This window comes from Pecten maximus, chromosome 13 (genome assembly GCF_902652985.1).
Source record: "Pecten maximus chromosome 13, xPecMax1.1, whole genome shotgun sequence".
Classification (NCBI taxonomy): domain Eukaryota; kingdom Metazoa; phylum Mollusca; class Bivalvia; order Pectinida; family Pectinidae; genus Pecten; species Pecten maximus.
In genome coordinates this window covers 17970852-17990104 of record NC_047027.1, presented here as the reverse complement: position 1 = coordinate 17990104, position 19253 = coordinate 17970852, and the positions used below count along the sequence as shown (strand labels likewise).

Genomic DNA, 19253 nt, shown 5'->3' with positions numbered 1-19253 from the left:
AAGGTAAGATAGCTATATACTCCTGTCTTTGATCAGATCAGTCCATTACAAGGTAAGATAGCTATATACTCTGGTCAGATCAGTCCATTACAAGGTAAGATAGCTATGTACTCTGGTCAGATCAGTCCATTACAAGGTAAGATAGCTATATACTCTGGTCAGATCAGTCCATTACAAGGTAAAATAGCTATATACTCCTGTCTTTGATCAGATCAGTCCATTACAAGGTAAGATAGCTATATACTCCTGTCTTTGGTCAGATCAGTCCATTACAAGGTAAGATAGCTATATACTCTGGTCAGATCAGTCCATTACAAGGTAAGATAGCTACGTGTATATACTCCTGTCTTTGGTCAGATCAGTCCATTACAAGGTAAGATAGCTATATACTCTGGTCAGATCAGTCCATTACAAGGTAAGATAGCTATATACTCTGGTCAGATCAGTCCATTACAAGGTAAAATAGCTATATACTCCTGTCTTTGATCAGATCAGTCCATTACAAGGTAAGATAGCTATATACTCCTGTCTTTGGTCAGATCAGTCCATTACCAGGTAAGATAGCTATATACTCCTGTCTTTGGTCAGATCAGTCCATTACCAGGTAAGATAGCTATATACTCCTGTCTTTGGTCAGATCAGTCCAAATACAAGTTATGTTATGTACCATGGTTTTAACTTAACCAGTCCACTTAACCAGTCCACTCATTATTACTGAGATCAGTCAATTACAAGGTAAAATAGCTATATACTCCTGTCTTTGGACTCAGATACTGTTTTCTCGTCAGCTGAAAGGCTGCAAGGCCGTACTAGCGGACGTAAAACCCGTTAATTAAATAAAAACTCAGATCAGTCTATTACAAGTACCAAGGTTATAACTTAGAGCAGTCCACTATTAGGTAAGATAGCTTCCCCAGTCATTGCTGAGATCATTTCATTACAAGGTAAGATATCTTAATACATCAGTTGTTTATATCATATAAAAATTCAAGTATCAATTATATTTATTAAGGTCAATAAAACATAGCTTGATCTCATGATTTATTTATTCTCAAATAAACTAACTCTTTTACAACTTTAAATGTTCGGTTTTTATGATTGCAAATCGCTTTAGTTAAATTAAAAAAAAAAATTATTTTGCTTGAATGTTGACAGCTAGGCAGGGACTTTTTGCTGATAAATATTTTAAAAGTTTTTATTTGTTTTCTAGGACCTCCAAGTACTGTTTTAACACTGAAGGGTACAGGGTTCACATCCACCCCTACAGTGTTGACTGGGGATGTCCTGTGTAGCATAACCTCTTACACATCAACACAGATCCAATGCAGTGTTGGCGATGGACCGTCGGGACCTGCCGATGTCAGTACCCATATAGAAGGGACTGGAATTGCTACGATGGACACTTCTGATCAGTTTACCATCACTGCTAGCTTGCAGTCTTTCTCTCCGACATCAGGAAGTCTCGGAGGTCAGTAAATTTTAATGTGATATTTAACACTCATAAAAAAGGTTAAAGATCAATGGTCTCACTTTAAAAAAAAAGAAAGAAAAAAAAAAAAAACCTGGACAATATCCCTGGGTAGATATATTTCATAGATACTTAGAAGTTGGGAAGTTGGGAAGACTTTATCAGAAGGAAAATTGAATAAAAATGTGTTTCTTTGTATTCAATGTCCAGAAATGTATATCTGTTGAATGAGGTAATAAGACATATCTATGTATAACCTTTCTGTCTCAGTGTTTAAATAACATTTTCTCAACACAGTAGATTTTGTATTGGTCTTTTCAACATGCTCTTATGACTTAAACTTCTGGTTGTAACATTCTTTAACATAATGTTTATAGGAGGAACACACTTGACGATCACTGGCTTTGGATTTGCTGCGGATGCGACGGTTACAGTAGGAGCAAATACCTGCGAAGTATCTGGGACAATTAAACCCCGGGAGATTGTCTGCATCTCACCTAGTTCGGTAGGTGGAATTTTTTTTTTTTTTTTTTTTTCAACAAATCAATTTTAATCCCCCATCTATTAGAAAGCTGCCGGGGTTGGGGAGCCCCGGGGTCAGCTCTTTGACAATAATGTGTCCTCATACAAGAGGGCTCTCATTCTTAATCATCTCTTTCTTTCTTTCTTTCTTTCTTTCTTTCTTTCTTTCTTTCTTTCTTTCTTTTAAAGTCTTTCTTTCTTCTTTTGTTTTATTTTTAATACAATAATTATAAGGTAACATCAATTTTAAAACATAATACTATAAAAAAAAAAAAAAAAAAAAAAAAATTATTGTAGAACATCAATTTTTGTTTTGACATGACTGAATCAAGGTTGTAAGAATTAAACAAGGAGCTAACTGACTAACCTTATGTCACTATGTCAAGGTCAAGGTCAAATTGTGTATGTTTTCACTGATGAACATTTTGTTAGTACATTATGAAGCAAGATGGGAGTCATTTTATCAAAGGCTAAGGTCACTGGGTCAAAGGTCAAGGTCTAATGTATCTTAACTGAGAGCATTTTGTTATGACATGATCTACAGGGGGCAAAAATATACTATAAATTAACTGAAGTCACTGGGTCAAAGATCAAATTCAGTGAAATCAAAGTCAATTGGTCAAAGATCAAATTCACTGAGTCAAAGATCAAAGTCACTGGGTGAAAGATCAAATAAACTGGGTCAAAAATCAAATTCACTGGGTCAAATATCAAATTCAGTTGGTCAAAGAACAAAGTCACTGGGTCAAAGATCAAAGTCACTGGGTCAAAGAACAAAGTCACTGGGTCAAAGGTCAAGTTCACTGGGTCAAAGAACAAAGTCACTGGGTCAGAGATCAAATTCACTGGGTCAAAGATCAATGCTATTGGATTCCAAAGGTTAATGACAATGCCTATATCTCTGATAATGACCCAGGTTTAAATTTGTGGAGGTATTGAAGATCAAAATAAATCAATTCAGAGCTTATATGAGTATTATATTGGTATTAACATTTCTCTTAGTCCTGCAAATATGGAGCTGGCAGAAACAAGAGTCATTTCAAAGTACATCATTAATTATTTATAATGTATGATGTATATTTTGCTACCAAGTTATGAATTGTTTAAATCAAATGTTGAATCTGAACTTAAGCAATGTGGGCAGATGGGGTAAGTAGTGATCAAATCAGTAAAACTGGGGGTTAGGGTTCTGTGCTAATAGGTCTTAAATGAGGAATAGGTCGATCTTTAAACAAGTTTGTTCAGGTGGCACTATGGTAACATACTGACATGCCTTTCACCTAGGCGGTGGGGGTTTGATTTTCCTTCCACACAAAGACTCCTAGCGCACTTCCATCTGGTCAAACAAGCATGATTAATATAAGTTGATATAACTAGTCTCACAATGGCTGTAAAACTAATTAAATTCTACATTTTATGTATCAGAAAATTAACATTGATAACTGTCTCCCTTCTTGTACTTTATCATGTGATGATATTTGTAGAAACTGATTCCTATTTCTATTTTATATTTAGGATACAGCCGCTTCAGTTGTTGTTAGTGTAAACAATAATAATGTGGCGTTGACGCTAGGACAACAATTCACCTACGATCAATCTCTGACTGCTGAACTGACTTCTGTATCCCCTTCCATCTCTAGTGTGACAGGTATGTATAGCTTTTAATATTGCTCATCAATTCTAGACAAATATGTTTACATTGTATGGTCAGATTTGATTTAAAGACATATAATTAGGAATGTATGTGATATAAACAGGGGATTTATGTGATATAAACAATGGTGTGTGTGACATTAACAGGGATGTATGTGACATTAACAGGGCTGTATGTGACATTAACAGGGATGTATATGACATTAACAGGGATGTATATGACATTAACAGGGCTGTATGTGACATTAACAGGGATGTATATGACATTAACAGGGATGTATATGACATTAACAGGGCTGTATGTGATATTAACAGGGATGTATGTGACATTAACAGGGCTGTATGTGACGTTAACAGGGATGTATATGACATTAACAGGGATGTATATGACATTAACAGGGCTGTATGTGATATTAACAGGAATGTATGTGACATTAACAGGGATGTATGTGACATTAACAGTGATGTATGTGACATTAACAGGGCTGTATGTGACATTAACAGGGATGTATGTGGCATTAACAGGGCTGTATGTGACGTTAACAGGGATGTATATGACATTAACAGGGATGTATATGACATTAACAGGGCTGTATGTGACATTAACAGGGATGTATGTGACATTAACACGGATGTATGTGATGTATGTGACATTAACAGGGATGTATATGACATTAACAGGGATGTATGTGACATTAACAGGGATATATGTGACATTAACAGGGATGTATGTGACATTAACAGGGATGTATATGACATTAACAGGGATGTATATGACATTAACAGGGCTGTATGTGATATTAACAGGGATGTATGTGACATTAACAGGGATGTATATGACATTAACAGGGCTGTATGTGATATTAACAGGGATGTATGTGATATTTACAGTGATGTATGGATATTAACAGGGATGTATGTGACATTAACAGGGATGTATATGACATTAACAGGGCTGTGTGTGATATTAACAGAGATGTATGTGATATTTACAGTGATGTATGGATATTAACAGTGATGTATGTGACATTAACAGTGATGTATGTGACATTAACAGGGCTGTATGTGATATGAACAGGGATGTATGTGACATTAACAGGGCTGTATGTGATATTAACAGGGATGTATGTGATATTTACAGTGATGTATGGATATTAACAGGGATGTATGTGATATTTACAGTGATGTATGTGATATGAACAGGGATGTATGTGACATTAACAGGGCTGTATGTGATATTAACAGGGATGTATGTGATATTTAGTGATGTATGGATATTAACAGTGATGTATGTGATATTAACAGTGATGTATGTGACATTAACAGGGATGTATATGACATTAACAGGGATGTATATGACATTAACAGGGATGTATATGACATTAACAGGGCTGTATGTGACATTAACAGGGATGTATGTGACATTTACAGGGATGTATGTGACATTAACAGGGATGTATGTGACATTAACAGTGATGTATGTGACATTAACAGGGATGTATATGACATTAACAGGGATGTATATGACATTAACAGGGATGTATATGACATTAACAGGGCTGTATGTGACATTAACAGGGATGTATGTGACATTTACAGGGATGTATGTGACATTAACAGGGATGTATGTGACATTAACAGGGATGTATGGATATTAACAGGGATGTATGTGATATTAACAGGGATGTATGTGACATTAACAGGGATGTATGTGACATTAACAGGACTGTATATGACATTAACAGGGATGTATATGACATTAACAGGGCTGTATGTGACATTAACAGGGATGTATGTGACATTAACAGGGATGTATGTGACATTAACAGGGATGTATGTGACATTAACAGGGATGTATGTGACATTAACAGGGATGTATATGACATTAACAGTGATGTATGTGACATTAACAGGGATGTATATGACATTAACAGGGATGTATGTGACATTAACAGGGATGTATGTGACATTAACAGGGATGTATGTGACATTAACAGGGATGTATGTGATGTTAACAGGGATGTATATGACATTAACAGGGATGTATATGACATTAACAGGGCTGTATGTGACATTAACAGTGATGTATGTGACATTAACAGTGATGTATGTGACATTAACAGTGATGTATGTGACATTAACAGTGATGTATGTGACATTAACAGGGATGTATGTGACATTAACAGGGCTGTATGTGATATTAACAGGGATGTATGTGATATTTACAGTGATGTATGGATATTAACAGTGATGTATGTGATATTAACAGGGATGTATATGACATTAACAGGGATGTATATGACATTAACAGGGCTGTATGTGATATTAACAGGGATGTATATGACATTAACAGGGATGTATGTGACATTAACAGGGATGTATGTGACATAAACAGGGATGTATGTGATATAAACAGGGATGTATGTTTTTAAACATATGTGAAATTAATTGATATAACAGTAAGAAAATATCAGACATGACATTAAAAGACTTAACATAAACAGAAGTGACATTAAATGGAATTCACTGTGGACTAAAAAAAATATTTTGTCGTACATTGTAGGTGGTGAAAGATTTACCATGACTGGTGCTGGCTTTGGATCATCGCCATCAGTTTTAGTTGGGGACATGCCAGCGACAATAGTTGAGAATACAGACACATCAATTACTGCTGTCTTCCCAGCACAGGGAGTAGGAGCCTACCCATTTAAAGTTGGAGTCGACACCAAGGGATACGCAGTTGGGTATGTATCGGCCAATCAAAACATTACAAAAGGCAATGCCAATTTTTTAAGGTAATGTCTAATGATATCATTTTTAAACCAATAAAAATGTGTATTACAAACAAAATTTATTTATTGTTAATCAGATTTGCAGGCTTAAATATGATTGGAGTAGATTGAACGTAAGTTGTTTTTATTGTCTTTAATAGATCTGGTGTGCCAGATGCCAGCTACATATTGGCTTTGAACGCCATTTCTCCAGACCACGGGTCATTGTATGGAGGGACAGTTGTGACCTTTGTTGGTCAAGGTTTTGGTATGGATGCCTCTGCAGTTGATATACGCTTCGGCTCTACTCCTTGTGATGTGATTAGTGTATCGGACACCCAGTGCATATGTCAAATTCAAGAAATATTCCAAACTCACAACGTGGACAACTCTGGATATTCAAGTGAGCACACTAATTATGAATATGTAATATTGATCCAACAATCTGCAGGTACTTTGTTAACAATCCACCCAATGTCTAGTTAAATTGTCTACATTTAAAATTGTAAATAATATGAATCGGGCAATAGGCAAGTGTTTGATAAGATATAAATCGTAACAAAACAGGTGTCAATGTTATGTGAAAAAAAGTATTTGAATCTTATTAAAATGTAATTTCAAACATTAGATTTTGTGATTTTCTAAAAACTTGTCTTGAAGTTTTAAATGATGCTCACCAAGGGCTTGCCAAAATGAGGAATATAAACTGGTTTGATAAAATCTCATATGAAATTAAATTATGATTTTTTATGAAGATTTTATATTGATTCATTGATAAAAATGTATTTTCTCTGCAATTCAGGCAACTTTGGGTTTGGATTTGCCTGGAACTCTCCAGATTTGAATGTGGAAGTTTGGGACAAGATTGCGTTTTCATGGACAGGAAATACAAATGATATCAAAATAAAAATCAGCGAGATCGATGGACCAAGTGGTGACAAACTCGATGGAGGCTGGGACAGCATAACTCCACTTCAAACAGGTTTATTGTCTTTTATTCAATTTAATTCAAGTGATATAAACATGTTATTTTTTATTTGCCCACCTGGTCCATATTGTCGCATCAAGGCATCAGGCATCAGTCCATTCATTGTCTGTCGATAATACATTCAGAACAGGGTACCTTGAATAAATATCAACAAAGTTTGATGAAACTTAGTATACAGTCATATATCAACAAGTTAGAAAGTGGGAGTTATTCAACAGTAAATTACAGAGTTATTGCCCTTTGAAATAATAGTGTTATTGAACCTTGTGGACACAATAACTGGCGTAAATATATAAAAAAAAAGAATTTCTTGAAACTTGACCAAGGCAATCAAGGTCATATTGAACAACCAGATGTAAAATGGTATGAGTGTCGTCAGCGGGATCACATTGGAATTTTAAGTCTTTTTGCTTTACACAGTAAGGCCACTCACAGGCTTTCAGGGAATTTTTGTTAGGGTTGGATAAGGGACAACAGTTGAGGTAGAATGTAATCCAAAAAGTCAAAATCCTAAAAATTTGCAGTAATTTTTTTTTTAAATATTCCCCGATTAAAAAAATGGAATAGTCCTCGGAGAAAGCTCCCAAAATAAAATACAAACTTACAACATCATCAATTTCATCCATATTAATGATTACTTAATAATGATTTTCTTTTTAGGACAATATGAAATCAGGATTCCTGAAGCAGGAGAATACTGGTACCGAAGTAGTGATGATTCCGATAAAGTATTTGAGGGGAAAATAACAGCAGTAGACAAGCAACCGGCCAAAGTAGATATTATGTTCAAAGTTAACAACTTTGAAGCCACTTACAACATCAATTCAGGTAAGTCAACCACAGGTTTTACCAGAGGAGACTAGGTTTGTGATTAGTAATCCACCAGTTCTACCAGAGGAGACTAGGTTTTTAACTAGTAATCCACCAGTTCTACCAGAGGAGACTATGTTTTTAATTAGTAATCCACCAGTTCTACCAGAGGAGACGAGGTTTTTAACTAGTAATCCACCAGTTTTACCAGAGGAGACTAGGTTTTTAACTAGTAATCCACCAGTTCTACCAGAGGAGACGAGGTTTGTGATTAGTAATCCACCAGTTCTACCAGAGGAGACTAGGTTTTTAATAAGTAATCCACCAGTTCTACCAGAGGAGACTAGGTTTTTAACTAGTAATCCACCAGTTCTACCAGAGGAGACTAGGTTTTTAACTAGTAATCCACCAGTTCTACCAGAGGAGACGAGGTTTTTAACTAGTAATCTACCAGTTCTACCAGAGGAGACTAGGTTTTTAATAAGTAATCCACCAGTTCTACCAGAGGAGACTAGGTTTTTAACTAGTAATCTACCAGTTCTACCAGAGGAGACTAGGTTTTTAACTAGTAATCCACCAGTTCTACCAGAGGAGACGAGGTTTTTAATTAGTAATCCACCAGTTCTACCAGAGGAGACTAGGTTTTTAACTAGTAATCCACCAGTTCTACCAGAGGAGACTACGTTTTTAATTAGTAATCCACCAGTTCTACCAGAGGAGACTACGTTTTTAATAAGTAATCCACCAGTTCTACCAGAGGAGACTAGGTTTTTAACTAGTAATCCACCAGTTCTACCAGAGGAGACTAGGTTTTTAACTAGTAATCCACCAGTTCTACCAGAGGAGACTAGGTTTTTAACTAGTAATCCACCAGTTCTACCAGAGGAGACTAGGTTTTTAATTAGTAATCCACCAGTTCTACCAGAGGAGACTAGGTTTTTAGCTAGTAATCCACCAGTTCTACCAGAGGAGACGAGGTTTTTAACTAGTATTTCACCAGTTCTACTAGGGGAGACTAAGTTTGAAATAGCTTCTACAAGAAGAGGCTAGAGAATTTTAGGTTGACAGATCTAGAGGAGCCTTTCGGAACTGAACAGAACATCAGTTTTTGTATAATATATACAACATATACTGAAATGAATTTTTAGTCACAAAAAATTGAATCTGTATGCCTTAGTAAAAAAGCCTGCTACACGAACCTAACCTTTAGTCCTTAGAAGAGGAAAAAGTTTTAGAAATTCTTTGATGCAGATGTGCAATATACAACAAAAACCTGCTCACTCGAACTCCAAGGAGTAAATATAGTTGGAGGAATATGTCATTGAGTTTTTTAATTGATGAGAGGTTCATTTTAGATCATAGAAACTGATCAGTTGTTTACAACAAATATGATTTTAAAGTAAAATTACTCTGTTTGCCTACTACAATATATGGTGTAGTCAAGCTATAAACTTTGCAAACAGGCATGTTCGATTCATAATTACTTACATACTGTAATTTGGAAAAGGAAGAGATACCAAAAAAATGAAAGATTGATGCAGCTGCTCGACAAATAGGTACCCTTAATACTATGAAAATGACGAGGAAGGGGGATGTATAATGGTTTTAGGAATGATGATATTCAATGAATAGTGGTTCAAGTTATCCGAGGTTACTTTATAAAGAATATATAAGGACTTGGTAGAGAGACAAAGCAAATAGTTCAATGAATAATGGGTATTCATGTAATGAAGGTTTGAATAAGTGGGGTTTTACTGTATAAGCTTGAACATTGGTTAACTTCATAATAAACCTGAATTTCGTTCTGTTTTTAAACAGGTGTTTCAGTGCCAGCTGATTCAGGAAGCTGCGGAAAAGTAACGTCACCAAAAACAGGATGTAGTGTGGGGACAGTCTCTGGTGGTAGCAGCGATAAGTTCAATTTCGTGTACTCCGATTGCTATTCTGGGGAGGTAACTGGGATGACATGCGACAAAGACATGGTTTCCTTAACAGGAAGTGGATGGAGCGTTACACCATGCCAGAATCTTATCTTAGTTGGCGACAATCCATGTGTTGTCCAAACTGTTACAGCAACCCAAATCAGTTGTAAGATTGACACCACATCTCCGGCTGAAATGCAGGTCTGTACTTAACCTAATTACAAATTGTCTGCTTTGTTACCTGCTATTTAAGAAAAACTGTGTATGTGCAGGGTGCATCTTTAACAGCCTTAAATCCTGGTCCATGACCTTGAAAAGCTTTGAACCCTGGTCCCTGGTCCTTGACCTTGTAAGCCTTGAATCCTGGTCCATGGCCTTGTAAAGCCTTGAACCCTGGTCCCTGGTCCTTGACCTTGTAAGCCTTGAATCCTGGTCCATGGTCTGTGAAGCCTTAAGTCTTGGTCCATGGTCTGTAAAGCCTTAAATCCTGGTCCATGGTCTGTGAAGCCTTAATCTCAGCACATGTCATTAAAAAGTTTTCAAAAGAAATTATTTATTGTCCAATTCATATAAGCTCACAGAGGTAAATTAGCAAACTTTTTAATTCAATGCTTAATGACTCTTTCAATATACCAAACGATGTTTACACTATAATGCATTTATATACATGTATATGGACCATCATTTGGAAAATTGTGCCAAGCCCCTGTGGCTGGCCCACCAAAAGTGTGACAGTGTTGGGCTGACCCACTTTCTTTGTCTTTTTCCTTTTTCTTTCAAGTTCTGCTTGTTTAATATTTAGTCTGAAGAAAAGCACAGTTTGTTTATAACACATGTTTAACCTTGTTCTGTTAGCTGTTAGTCCTGAGCACCAAGGTCTCCTTTGGATCTGTCTTTCAAATCATTTGGGTAATATAACTTTGAAAAAATATATGTTAATTAACAATTTAAAAATCATCACAACACGTAACATCTTTCGTTCTTTTCTCCTCCATTTCAGACTTCAGTAAAACATGGAGTATCCATGATGGTGGCAGGGCAAGGTGCCTCCTTGCTCAAATTTAGAGACCAGACCTGTTTCCTTCAGCCATTTGTTCGACAGTTATCCCCTGTATCTGTTTCTTCAGTAGGTGGAGCCACTATGACTGTCAGTGGTGCTGGACTTTCTAATGCCCGCGTAATGATTAATGGATATTCACGTAAAGCGCTTACTCAGACATATACAGAAATAGTATTTACGGCCCCAGCAGGCAGTGTTGGAAGCCCAGTAGCAGTGGAAGTGCTCGAAAATGTCAATAATTATAAAATACCCTGTGAAAATTGTGAATACTTCTACACTGACAATCTGCAAGTTACAAGCGTCACACCGACCAGTGTAGATGGATCATCGCGGACAACATTTACCATCAATGGACTCGGTTTCCCCGTTACAGGCGATTCTACTTTGACCGTCAAATTCGGATCTGAGGAGTGTGAGAACCCACAGGTTCGTAGCAGTAGTGTAATTGAATGCGAGATACAGTTTTTATCTCTTGGTGCTCAACCTGTAAACGTAACAGTATCAGACCTAGGAACTGCTAAAACTACAAGTAGCATCACTGTAGAAGGAGTACCTATGCTTAACAGTGTAAGCCCAACACAAGGTAGTGAAAATGGTAATACCAGCATCACTTTGAACGGAAATGGATTCGTCATGGATAACACAGTCGTAACAATAGGTGGCACCCCATGTGATATTTCCACGGTGACGTTGTCAACAGTTACATGTTGGACCCGGAGTGGTAGCGGCACTCAAGCGATTTCAGTCTCTGTGAAGGGTTCACCTTATACACAACAGTTAGACTACCAGTATGCTTCAAGTAGAACCCCTGCAGTTACAGCTGTGAACCCCACATCCGGGACGATTGGTACCGAGATAACGGTAACAGGAAGCGGTTTCTCTACAAACAACGGAGAAAACTTAGTTTACGTTGGTGAAGCTGATTGCAGTGTGACATCACAGTCTGCTACTGAGATTGTGTGTACGTCTGGCACACATCCCGCTGGCGCTGGTTCCGTTGCTTTATTCAGATCAGGCTACGGCAAAGCAGTAGGGGATTTCAGCTTTACCTATGCGTTGACCCCTTCAACAATTGAGCCAAATTCAGGTACATTGCGGTTAGAGTTGGTCATGTTGTTATGACAACAGTGTAGACAAGTAAATTGTTAATGTTTTTAAGCAATCTGCCCCTTTATCAAGGCACAACTGATTTACAAAAGATCACTTATAGAACAATATCATAATGTTTGGGTTAATTATCCCTTCAGTCAATAATTAATCAGTATATTTATTATATGTAGTTATTGCATTTTGCCAGATAAATATAGAAATTTATCAAACTAATAAAACTGATATTTTCACTGCAGCAATGAGCAGTGAAAATATTAGAATTTGCAGTGAAAATATAAGTTTTCCGTTTTTGACCAATCAGATCCGAACTTTGTTAAATTGTTATTTGGCTGTATTTCTGAAAATTTCAGACTAGTTTTTAGCTATTCATGCACAGATTCTCCTATAACAGCAGAAAACACTTAAATCGCGTTGATCAGTCCTTTCAAATAGGCGCCGTCAAGTTGACGTGGAGTAACGTCACAAAGAGATGACATCATAACTGATTTCCGCACTTGTTGATACTATTAATTTTTCGATGTTTTCAATTTTGTTTTTAAGTTTATGAATTGTAATAAAAAGAAAATTGAATAGTTTCCCTTTAAACATAACATATATCTCACTCGTATGACAGAATATTTCGATATTTTTCACTCGCGCTTTGCACTCGTGAAAATATCAATATTCTGTCATACTCGTGAAATATATGTTATATTAAACGGGAAACCATTCAATATCCTCTAAATATAGATTTGCAGGGTTGGGAACTCCAGCAAAAAGTTGGACAGATAAGATGATAGGGTTTTTACCCGATCTATCTCAACCCGATCTATATCTGAATCCATTATTAAATTTTCACAAGATTCACTTTGTTTTTGAATGTTAACAGGCGGTCTCTCTGGCGGTCAGAAAGTCAGTATCAACGGTCAAGGATTTGATCCATCAACATCAGTAACGTTTTGCGGACAGGCAGCTACCTTGGTTTCCGATGAAACAACCTCAACAAGGCTGGTGGTAGAGACTCCTTCCAAAACAGGTAAAAATATATTAATTTATATGGGTGTATAATCACCCTCATCTTACCTGCTGGTTCATATAGAAACGATCATTTCTATAGGTAAGATTAATTGAAAGATATTCATTATCTGATCCATTGTGTATGTCTGGTGATTAGCCTTAGCCCAATCGTCCAGTTTAGCCCCTCCCACAGGTGATCCGACTTTGGTGGTTTGGCTCTGTATCATGTACTGTACAATAGACAGCTTTTATAGTCAATATCTTCCTATATGGACATTTTATATGGACAAAAATGAAGATTGAATAATTCTCTTTCCCATGGTGCCTTTAAGTTTCATTTTTCACTGCTTTGACTTTATCAAGTTATCAGCTCACCTGTATTTTTTCACTATCATAACCCAACTTAACCCAAGCCAATAAGACCACAGTGGGCGTGGCCTAATCTATAGCTCTGACTAGTGTGACATGGGAATGACCCTGTCTGTGCGTGCATGCGTCCGTGTGTCCGTCAGAGATTCTTTTCCAGGCTATAACTCAAAAACCGTTCAACGCAGCTCCTTGAAACTTCCTGTATATATCACTCTAGTGCCATAGTTGTGCCTTTTGCTATTGAGGACCTTCCATTTTCAGTATTTTTTCTGTCACCATGGAAACTTCGTCAAAAATACCAAATTACTGTTTCCTTTTGTTTCCAGGCTATAACTCAAAAACCATTCGACGCGCGCAGCTCCTTGAAAATGTCTATATATATCATACTAGTGCCCAAGTTGTGCCTTTTGCTATTGAGGACCTTCCATTTTTGGTATTTTTTCTGTCACCATAGAAACCTAGTAAAAAATACCAAATTACTGTTTCCTTTTGTTTCCGGGCTATAACTCCATAACCATTCAACGCAGCTCCTTGAAACTTTCTGTATATATCAGACTAGTGCCCTTATTGTACCGTTTGCTATTGCGGACCTTCCATTTTCGGTATTTTTTCTGTCACCATGGAAACTTATTCAAAAATATCAAATTACTATTTCCTTTTGTTTCCGGGCAATAACTCAAAAACCGTTCGTCGCAGCTCCTTGAAAATTTCTGTATATATCAGACTAGTGCCCTAGTTGTGCCTTTTGCTATTGAAGACCTTCCATTTTCGGTATTTTTTCTATTACCATGGAAACTTAATAAATACCAAAATACCAACTTACTGTTTCCTTAATAACTGCTACTTTGAGCTTGATATATACATGTATTTGGGTTTTCATACCAACTGCAGGGCGCGGGGGATAATGCCAAGCTTTGCAGCTTCTTGTTTCTGGTTTTATTGTTCCTCAAGCAATCAGGATAATTTGCAGGGAGGATCTCCTTTTGGTGACTAGGTATTTGATTGAATAATATACGAGAGGCCACACAGCAATTAAGGTAAAGTGTCTTGCACGTGGACACAACTACAACAGCACAAACTGGCAAATTTCCCAGCTTCCCAGGAAACAGAAACCGACACCAAATTGACTGCACTATTATTTTAAATAATCCATTAGTTTTAATTAATCTATTGGTTTAAAATTTGTTGTTTGTTATCGTAGGTACAGCAACAGTTGCATGTGACGTAGTTGTAGCTTCTGGATCACAAAGTGCAACTTTAACATACACCTACGTAGCTGGTCTCACTGCAGAAATTACATCCGTCAGCCCAAAACATGGAGGTACGGCCGGAGGAACACATCTGACAATCACAGGCACTGGTTTTGGGTAAGATTACTTTACTAATGACTTTTTTACTACTTTCTTGGTATGTGATATATTGCTATAGATATGGGAATCTAATTAAAACCTAGATGGTCATTCTCACTACGTTACAGCAACATCTAACAACATCCCATACAGGGTCACGTCAGGGTGACCTTTTGGATTAGCCAATCAAATGACTACTTCCAGAATCTTGGAAGTAAATTTTACATGTCTGAATTAGCATGACTAGAGTAATGATATATAGCTTGTATAATCTGTCAATTTGTTTCAAGGCATTTCGTCCCACAAAGCATAAAGCTATATACGCTGAGCTGAAATGGTTTGCTTCAGATGCAATTTGTGACGAAATGTTTTGCTTCCACGAAATCGCCAAATTGACAATTCGCCCTGAAAGGAAATACGCACATATCGGAGGACACCAGAACGAGAAAGTGAACTGTAAACATTTCTTTGTCCTGCATTAAACCAATCCTTCCTTTGTGTTAAAGTTTATTTGTTGGTGCCTTGGGCTTCTTACAGCAGGTATAAACATTATAGCTGTAAGTTTCCTCTGGCTCTGACATATGCAGAGCATTTTGACAGATATATATATATCATGATGATTCTGTATATCAGAACTGGACTGGGAGGTATAGCTGGAGTGTCTATAGGAGGTGTGGCATGTGTCGTCCAATCAGTGACAGATACAGAGGTCAGCTGTATTACAGGTGAAAGGCAGGGCTCCATCGGTACAGTGGTGGACCTAAGGACAACTACAGGGGGTAAAGCAATACAGGTGAGTTGAGACTAGTGAAAAAATGCACAGGGATATCTAAACCAAAGTGTTAGAGGTAGGCTACTCAGCACGAGGCCTGCCGTGTTGAGTGCTAGCTGGCCAGCCAAACTTTTAAAAGGGTTGAGATATCCTTTTTCGTGGAACAGACCCATGTTTGATTATTTTTCTCACATACTTACAAGTAAATTGAAGTTTTTATGAAAGTTTTTCATTGCGCCATCTGCAATGCACCTTGGAATGTGCAAGGCCCTCATTATCTACGACCTGGTTACTCAAAGATGGTTAATCAATTAAAGATGGGCAATCAAATAAAGATGGTTAATCAATTAAAGATGTGTAATCAATTAAAGATGTGTAATCAATTAAAGATGGGTAATCAATTAAAGATAATTGATCAATTAAAGATGGTTAATCAATTAAAGATGTGTAATCAATTAAAGATGGTTAATCAATTAAAGATGTGTAATCAATTAAAGATGGTTAATCAATTAAAGATGTGTAATCAATTAAAGATGGATAATCAATTAAAGATGGTTAATCAATTAAAGATGGTTAATCGATTAAAGATGGTTAACCAATTAAAGATGGGTAATCAATTAAAGATGGGTAATCAATTAAAGATGTGTAATCAATTAAAGATGGATAATCAATCAAAGATGTGTAATCAATTAAAGATGGGTAATCAATTAAAAGTCGTGGATACATTTCAAAACATTTGTGATGATGGAATGGAGGCTTCTGATTGATTGAACAGTGATATTGTAATTGTCTTAATTAAGCTGTAAATTGGTATATAAGTGTTTAAGAAGTGGCTGTTACAATCATATGGTAGTAATTATCACAACATTGGATGTCATTTTGTTACCGTAATAAATAAGCAAACATCTTACAATAATTACAAAGATCTTGTTCAAATTACTATTCGTTAACTTTTCAACTAATATAAAACAAAACCTGACATGAACATTGCAGACCATATCTAAAGATTTATGCAGGTTATTTTTATTTTTTAGGAAATTTCAGTTACCATCATGGTAGTCAGTTCATTATACAATGTAATAGTTTTCTGTGTAATGGTCCGAAATTCATCAGCACAGTATCACTTTTGTTTGAATTTGGTTGAGTTTTCTGTGTAATGGTCCGAAATTCATCAGCACAGTATCACTTTTGTTTGAATTTGGTTGAATAGTACGTGTAACTTATCAGAACTTACTATTGCCAACATTATGTGTTTCCTAAACTGTTATCTAGGAAACATAATGAAAGCTTTTCATTGGTCAAAACTGCACGAGACAATGTCAGATTTAGCCAAGAAGTATTAAAAATATAAAGGTTTTGGGGGATAGCAAATATGATGGTATATACTAGCTATTTTCAATTATAATTTTCAATACTTGATACAAATTGTATCACCTAAGCATAAGGCATTTGTTCATTGTATTATTCTATTGTATTTTCCCTTGCTCGGAATTATGTAATGGATCAGATATAAGCATGCAATCTTAATTTGTGTTTCATAAAGACAAATGCTGGTTTCAATTACTACGATGTCTGGAGTTCTGAGCATTCCTGGGGTGGTAATGGTAAGCCTGTGGCGGAAGATTTTGTAGTTATTCCCGAAGGTCAAACAATTCTACTGGACGAGACAACGCCAGTCCTTAAAATGCTTCTCATCCAGGGTAAGTACTGATTATAATACTCTGACTTGTTTTACTTTTAAAGTGTACCCTGAACGAAAAATTATATTTAAATATGTTATTGGTATTGATTAATAAACAAGAATGCAGTAAACCGCATCAAAATCGGCCCACCCATTACCGAGTAATTGCGATTTTTCTCGAAAACACACCTGAAGCCCAAAGCTGAATACCTCGTTTTGGTGACCTCTGACCTGTGACGTCACAGGTTGAACACAATCGAGTCCGTCAACAATTGACTTCTTCTTCATAACTACAGATCAGAATTTGACCAAATTCGGTCAGAAGCATCCCTTTGGGGTGGGGACTCAAAATTGTGCAAATGGTGGGGCTGACCCCCCAGGGGCCTGAGGGGTGGGGCCAAAAGGGGTCAATATAGTTATATTGATATTAACAACTTCTCCCTGAAACTGAGCAATGGATATCGCTCATATTTGCCTAGTAGCATCACTATGGGGTGGGGATTCAAAATTGTACAAATGATGGGGCTGACCCTCAAGGGGCCTGAGGGGCAGGGCCAAATGTGGTCAATTTGGCTACATGTATATTGATATAAACGACTTCTTCTCTGAAACCAAGTAATGGATATCGCTCATATTTGCCTGATAGCATCACTATGGGGTGGGGATTCAAAATTGTACAAATGGTGGGGCTGACCCCCTGGGGGCCTGAGGGGCGGGGCCAAATGTGGTCTATTGGGCTATATTGATATATATACGACTTCTTCTCTGAAACCAAGCAATAGATATCGCTCATATTTGCCTAGTAGCATCACTATAGGATGGGAATTCAAAATTGTACAGAAAATGAGGCTGACCCCCCAGGGGCCTGAGGGGCGGGGCTAAATGTGGTCTATTGGGCTATATTGATATAAACAACTTCTTTATTTATTGCTCATATTTGCCTGGTAGCATCACTGTTGGTTGGGGTTTCAAAATTGTGCAAATGATGGGCCTAAACCCCCCAGGGGCCTGAGGGGCGGGGACAAATGTGGTTGATTGGTCTATATTGATATAAACGACTTCTTCTCTGAAACCGAGCAATGGAAATTGCTTATATTTGCTTGGTAGCATCACTTTTGGGTTGGGATTCAAAATTGTACAAATGGTGGGGCTGACTCCCAAGGGGCCTGAGGGGCGGGGCCAAAAGGGGTCAATTTGGATAAATTGATATAAACAGCTTCTTCTGTGAAACTAAGCAATAACCAACTTCTTCTCTGAAACTAAGCAATGGACACAATCACATTTGTATGGTAGCATGGTCATAGGATGGGGATTCAAAATTGTACAAATTTCATTTCTTGGATTAAGGTATTTTTTGGCATGAAAACCTCATATACCCATATAAAATGCCTATGATATACTGACATAGCAATACCATTGACAAATATACGTAATCATCATTCTTGTTTCATATCTCATGAAATCCAGGTGAGCGATACAGGACCTCTGGGCCTCTTGTTCCATATTGTGATAGTCCATAAGTTTTCTCTTTACACTTTCAAACATAAGTTGTTTTGCTTGCTACCAGGTTTGTGTAAACTTGATAAAAGACCTTGGCACTTTGATTTTTTAGCTCACCTGGACAAAAGGTCCGGTGAGCTGATGTCATGGCACGTCGTCCATCCGTCGTCCATCCGTCGTCCGTCAACATTTGCTTCAAAGTTCTTATTTGATTTTTACCAAATTCGGTCAGAAACATCCTTAGGGGAAGGGGAGCAAATTTTGCATAAATGGTGACTCTGA

General features: G+C 37.0%; 1 protein-coding gene across 1 annotated transcript in view; it reads left to right on the top strand.

Moving 5' to 3' along the window:
- The window catches only part of LOC117340881 (fibrocystin-L-like), a 94989-nt gene that overhangs the window by 23336 nt on the left and 52400 nt on the right, over positions 1 to 19253 (top strand). The window contains exons 15-27 of the mRNA XM_033902659.1: positions 1211 to 1468; positions 1846 to 1973; positions 3506 to 3638; positions 6207 to 6387; positions 6576 to 6817; positions 7217 to 7396; positions 8063 to 8230; positions 10031 to 10335; positions 11135 to 12281; positions 13173 to 13319; positions 14871 to 15036; positions 15652 to 15811; positions 17334 to 17490. Coding sequence (XP_033758550.1) covers positions 1211 to 1468; positions 1846 to 1973; positions 3506 to 3638; positions 6207 to 6387; positions 6576 to 6817; positions 7217 to 7396; positions 8063 to 8230; positions 10031 to 10335; positions 11135 to 12281; positions 13173 to 13319; positions 14871 to 15036; positions 15652 to 15811; positions 17334 to 17490 — 3372 coding nt within the window. The remainder of the gene's footprint in view (positions 1 to 1210; positions 1469 to 1845; positions 1974 to 3505; positions 3639 to 6206; positions 6388 to 6575; positions 6818 to 7216; positions 7397 to 8062; positions 8231 to 10030; positions 10336 to 11134; positions 12282 to 13172; positions 13320 to 14870; positions 15037 to 15651; positions 15812 to 17333; positions 17491 to 19253) is intronic.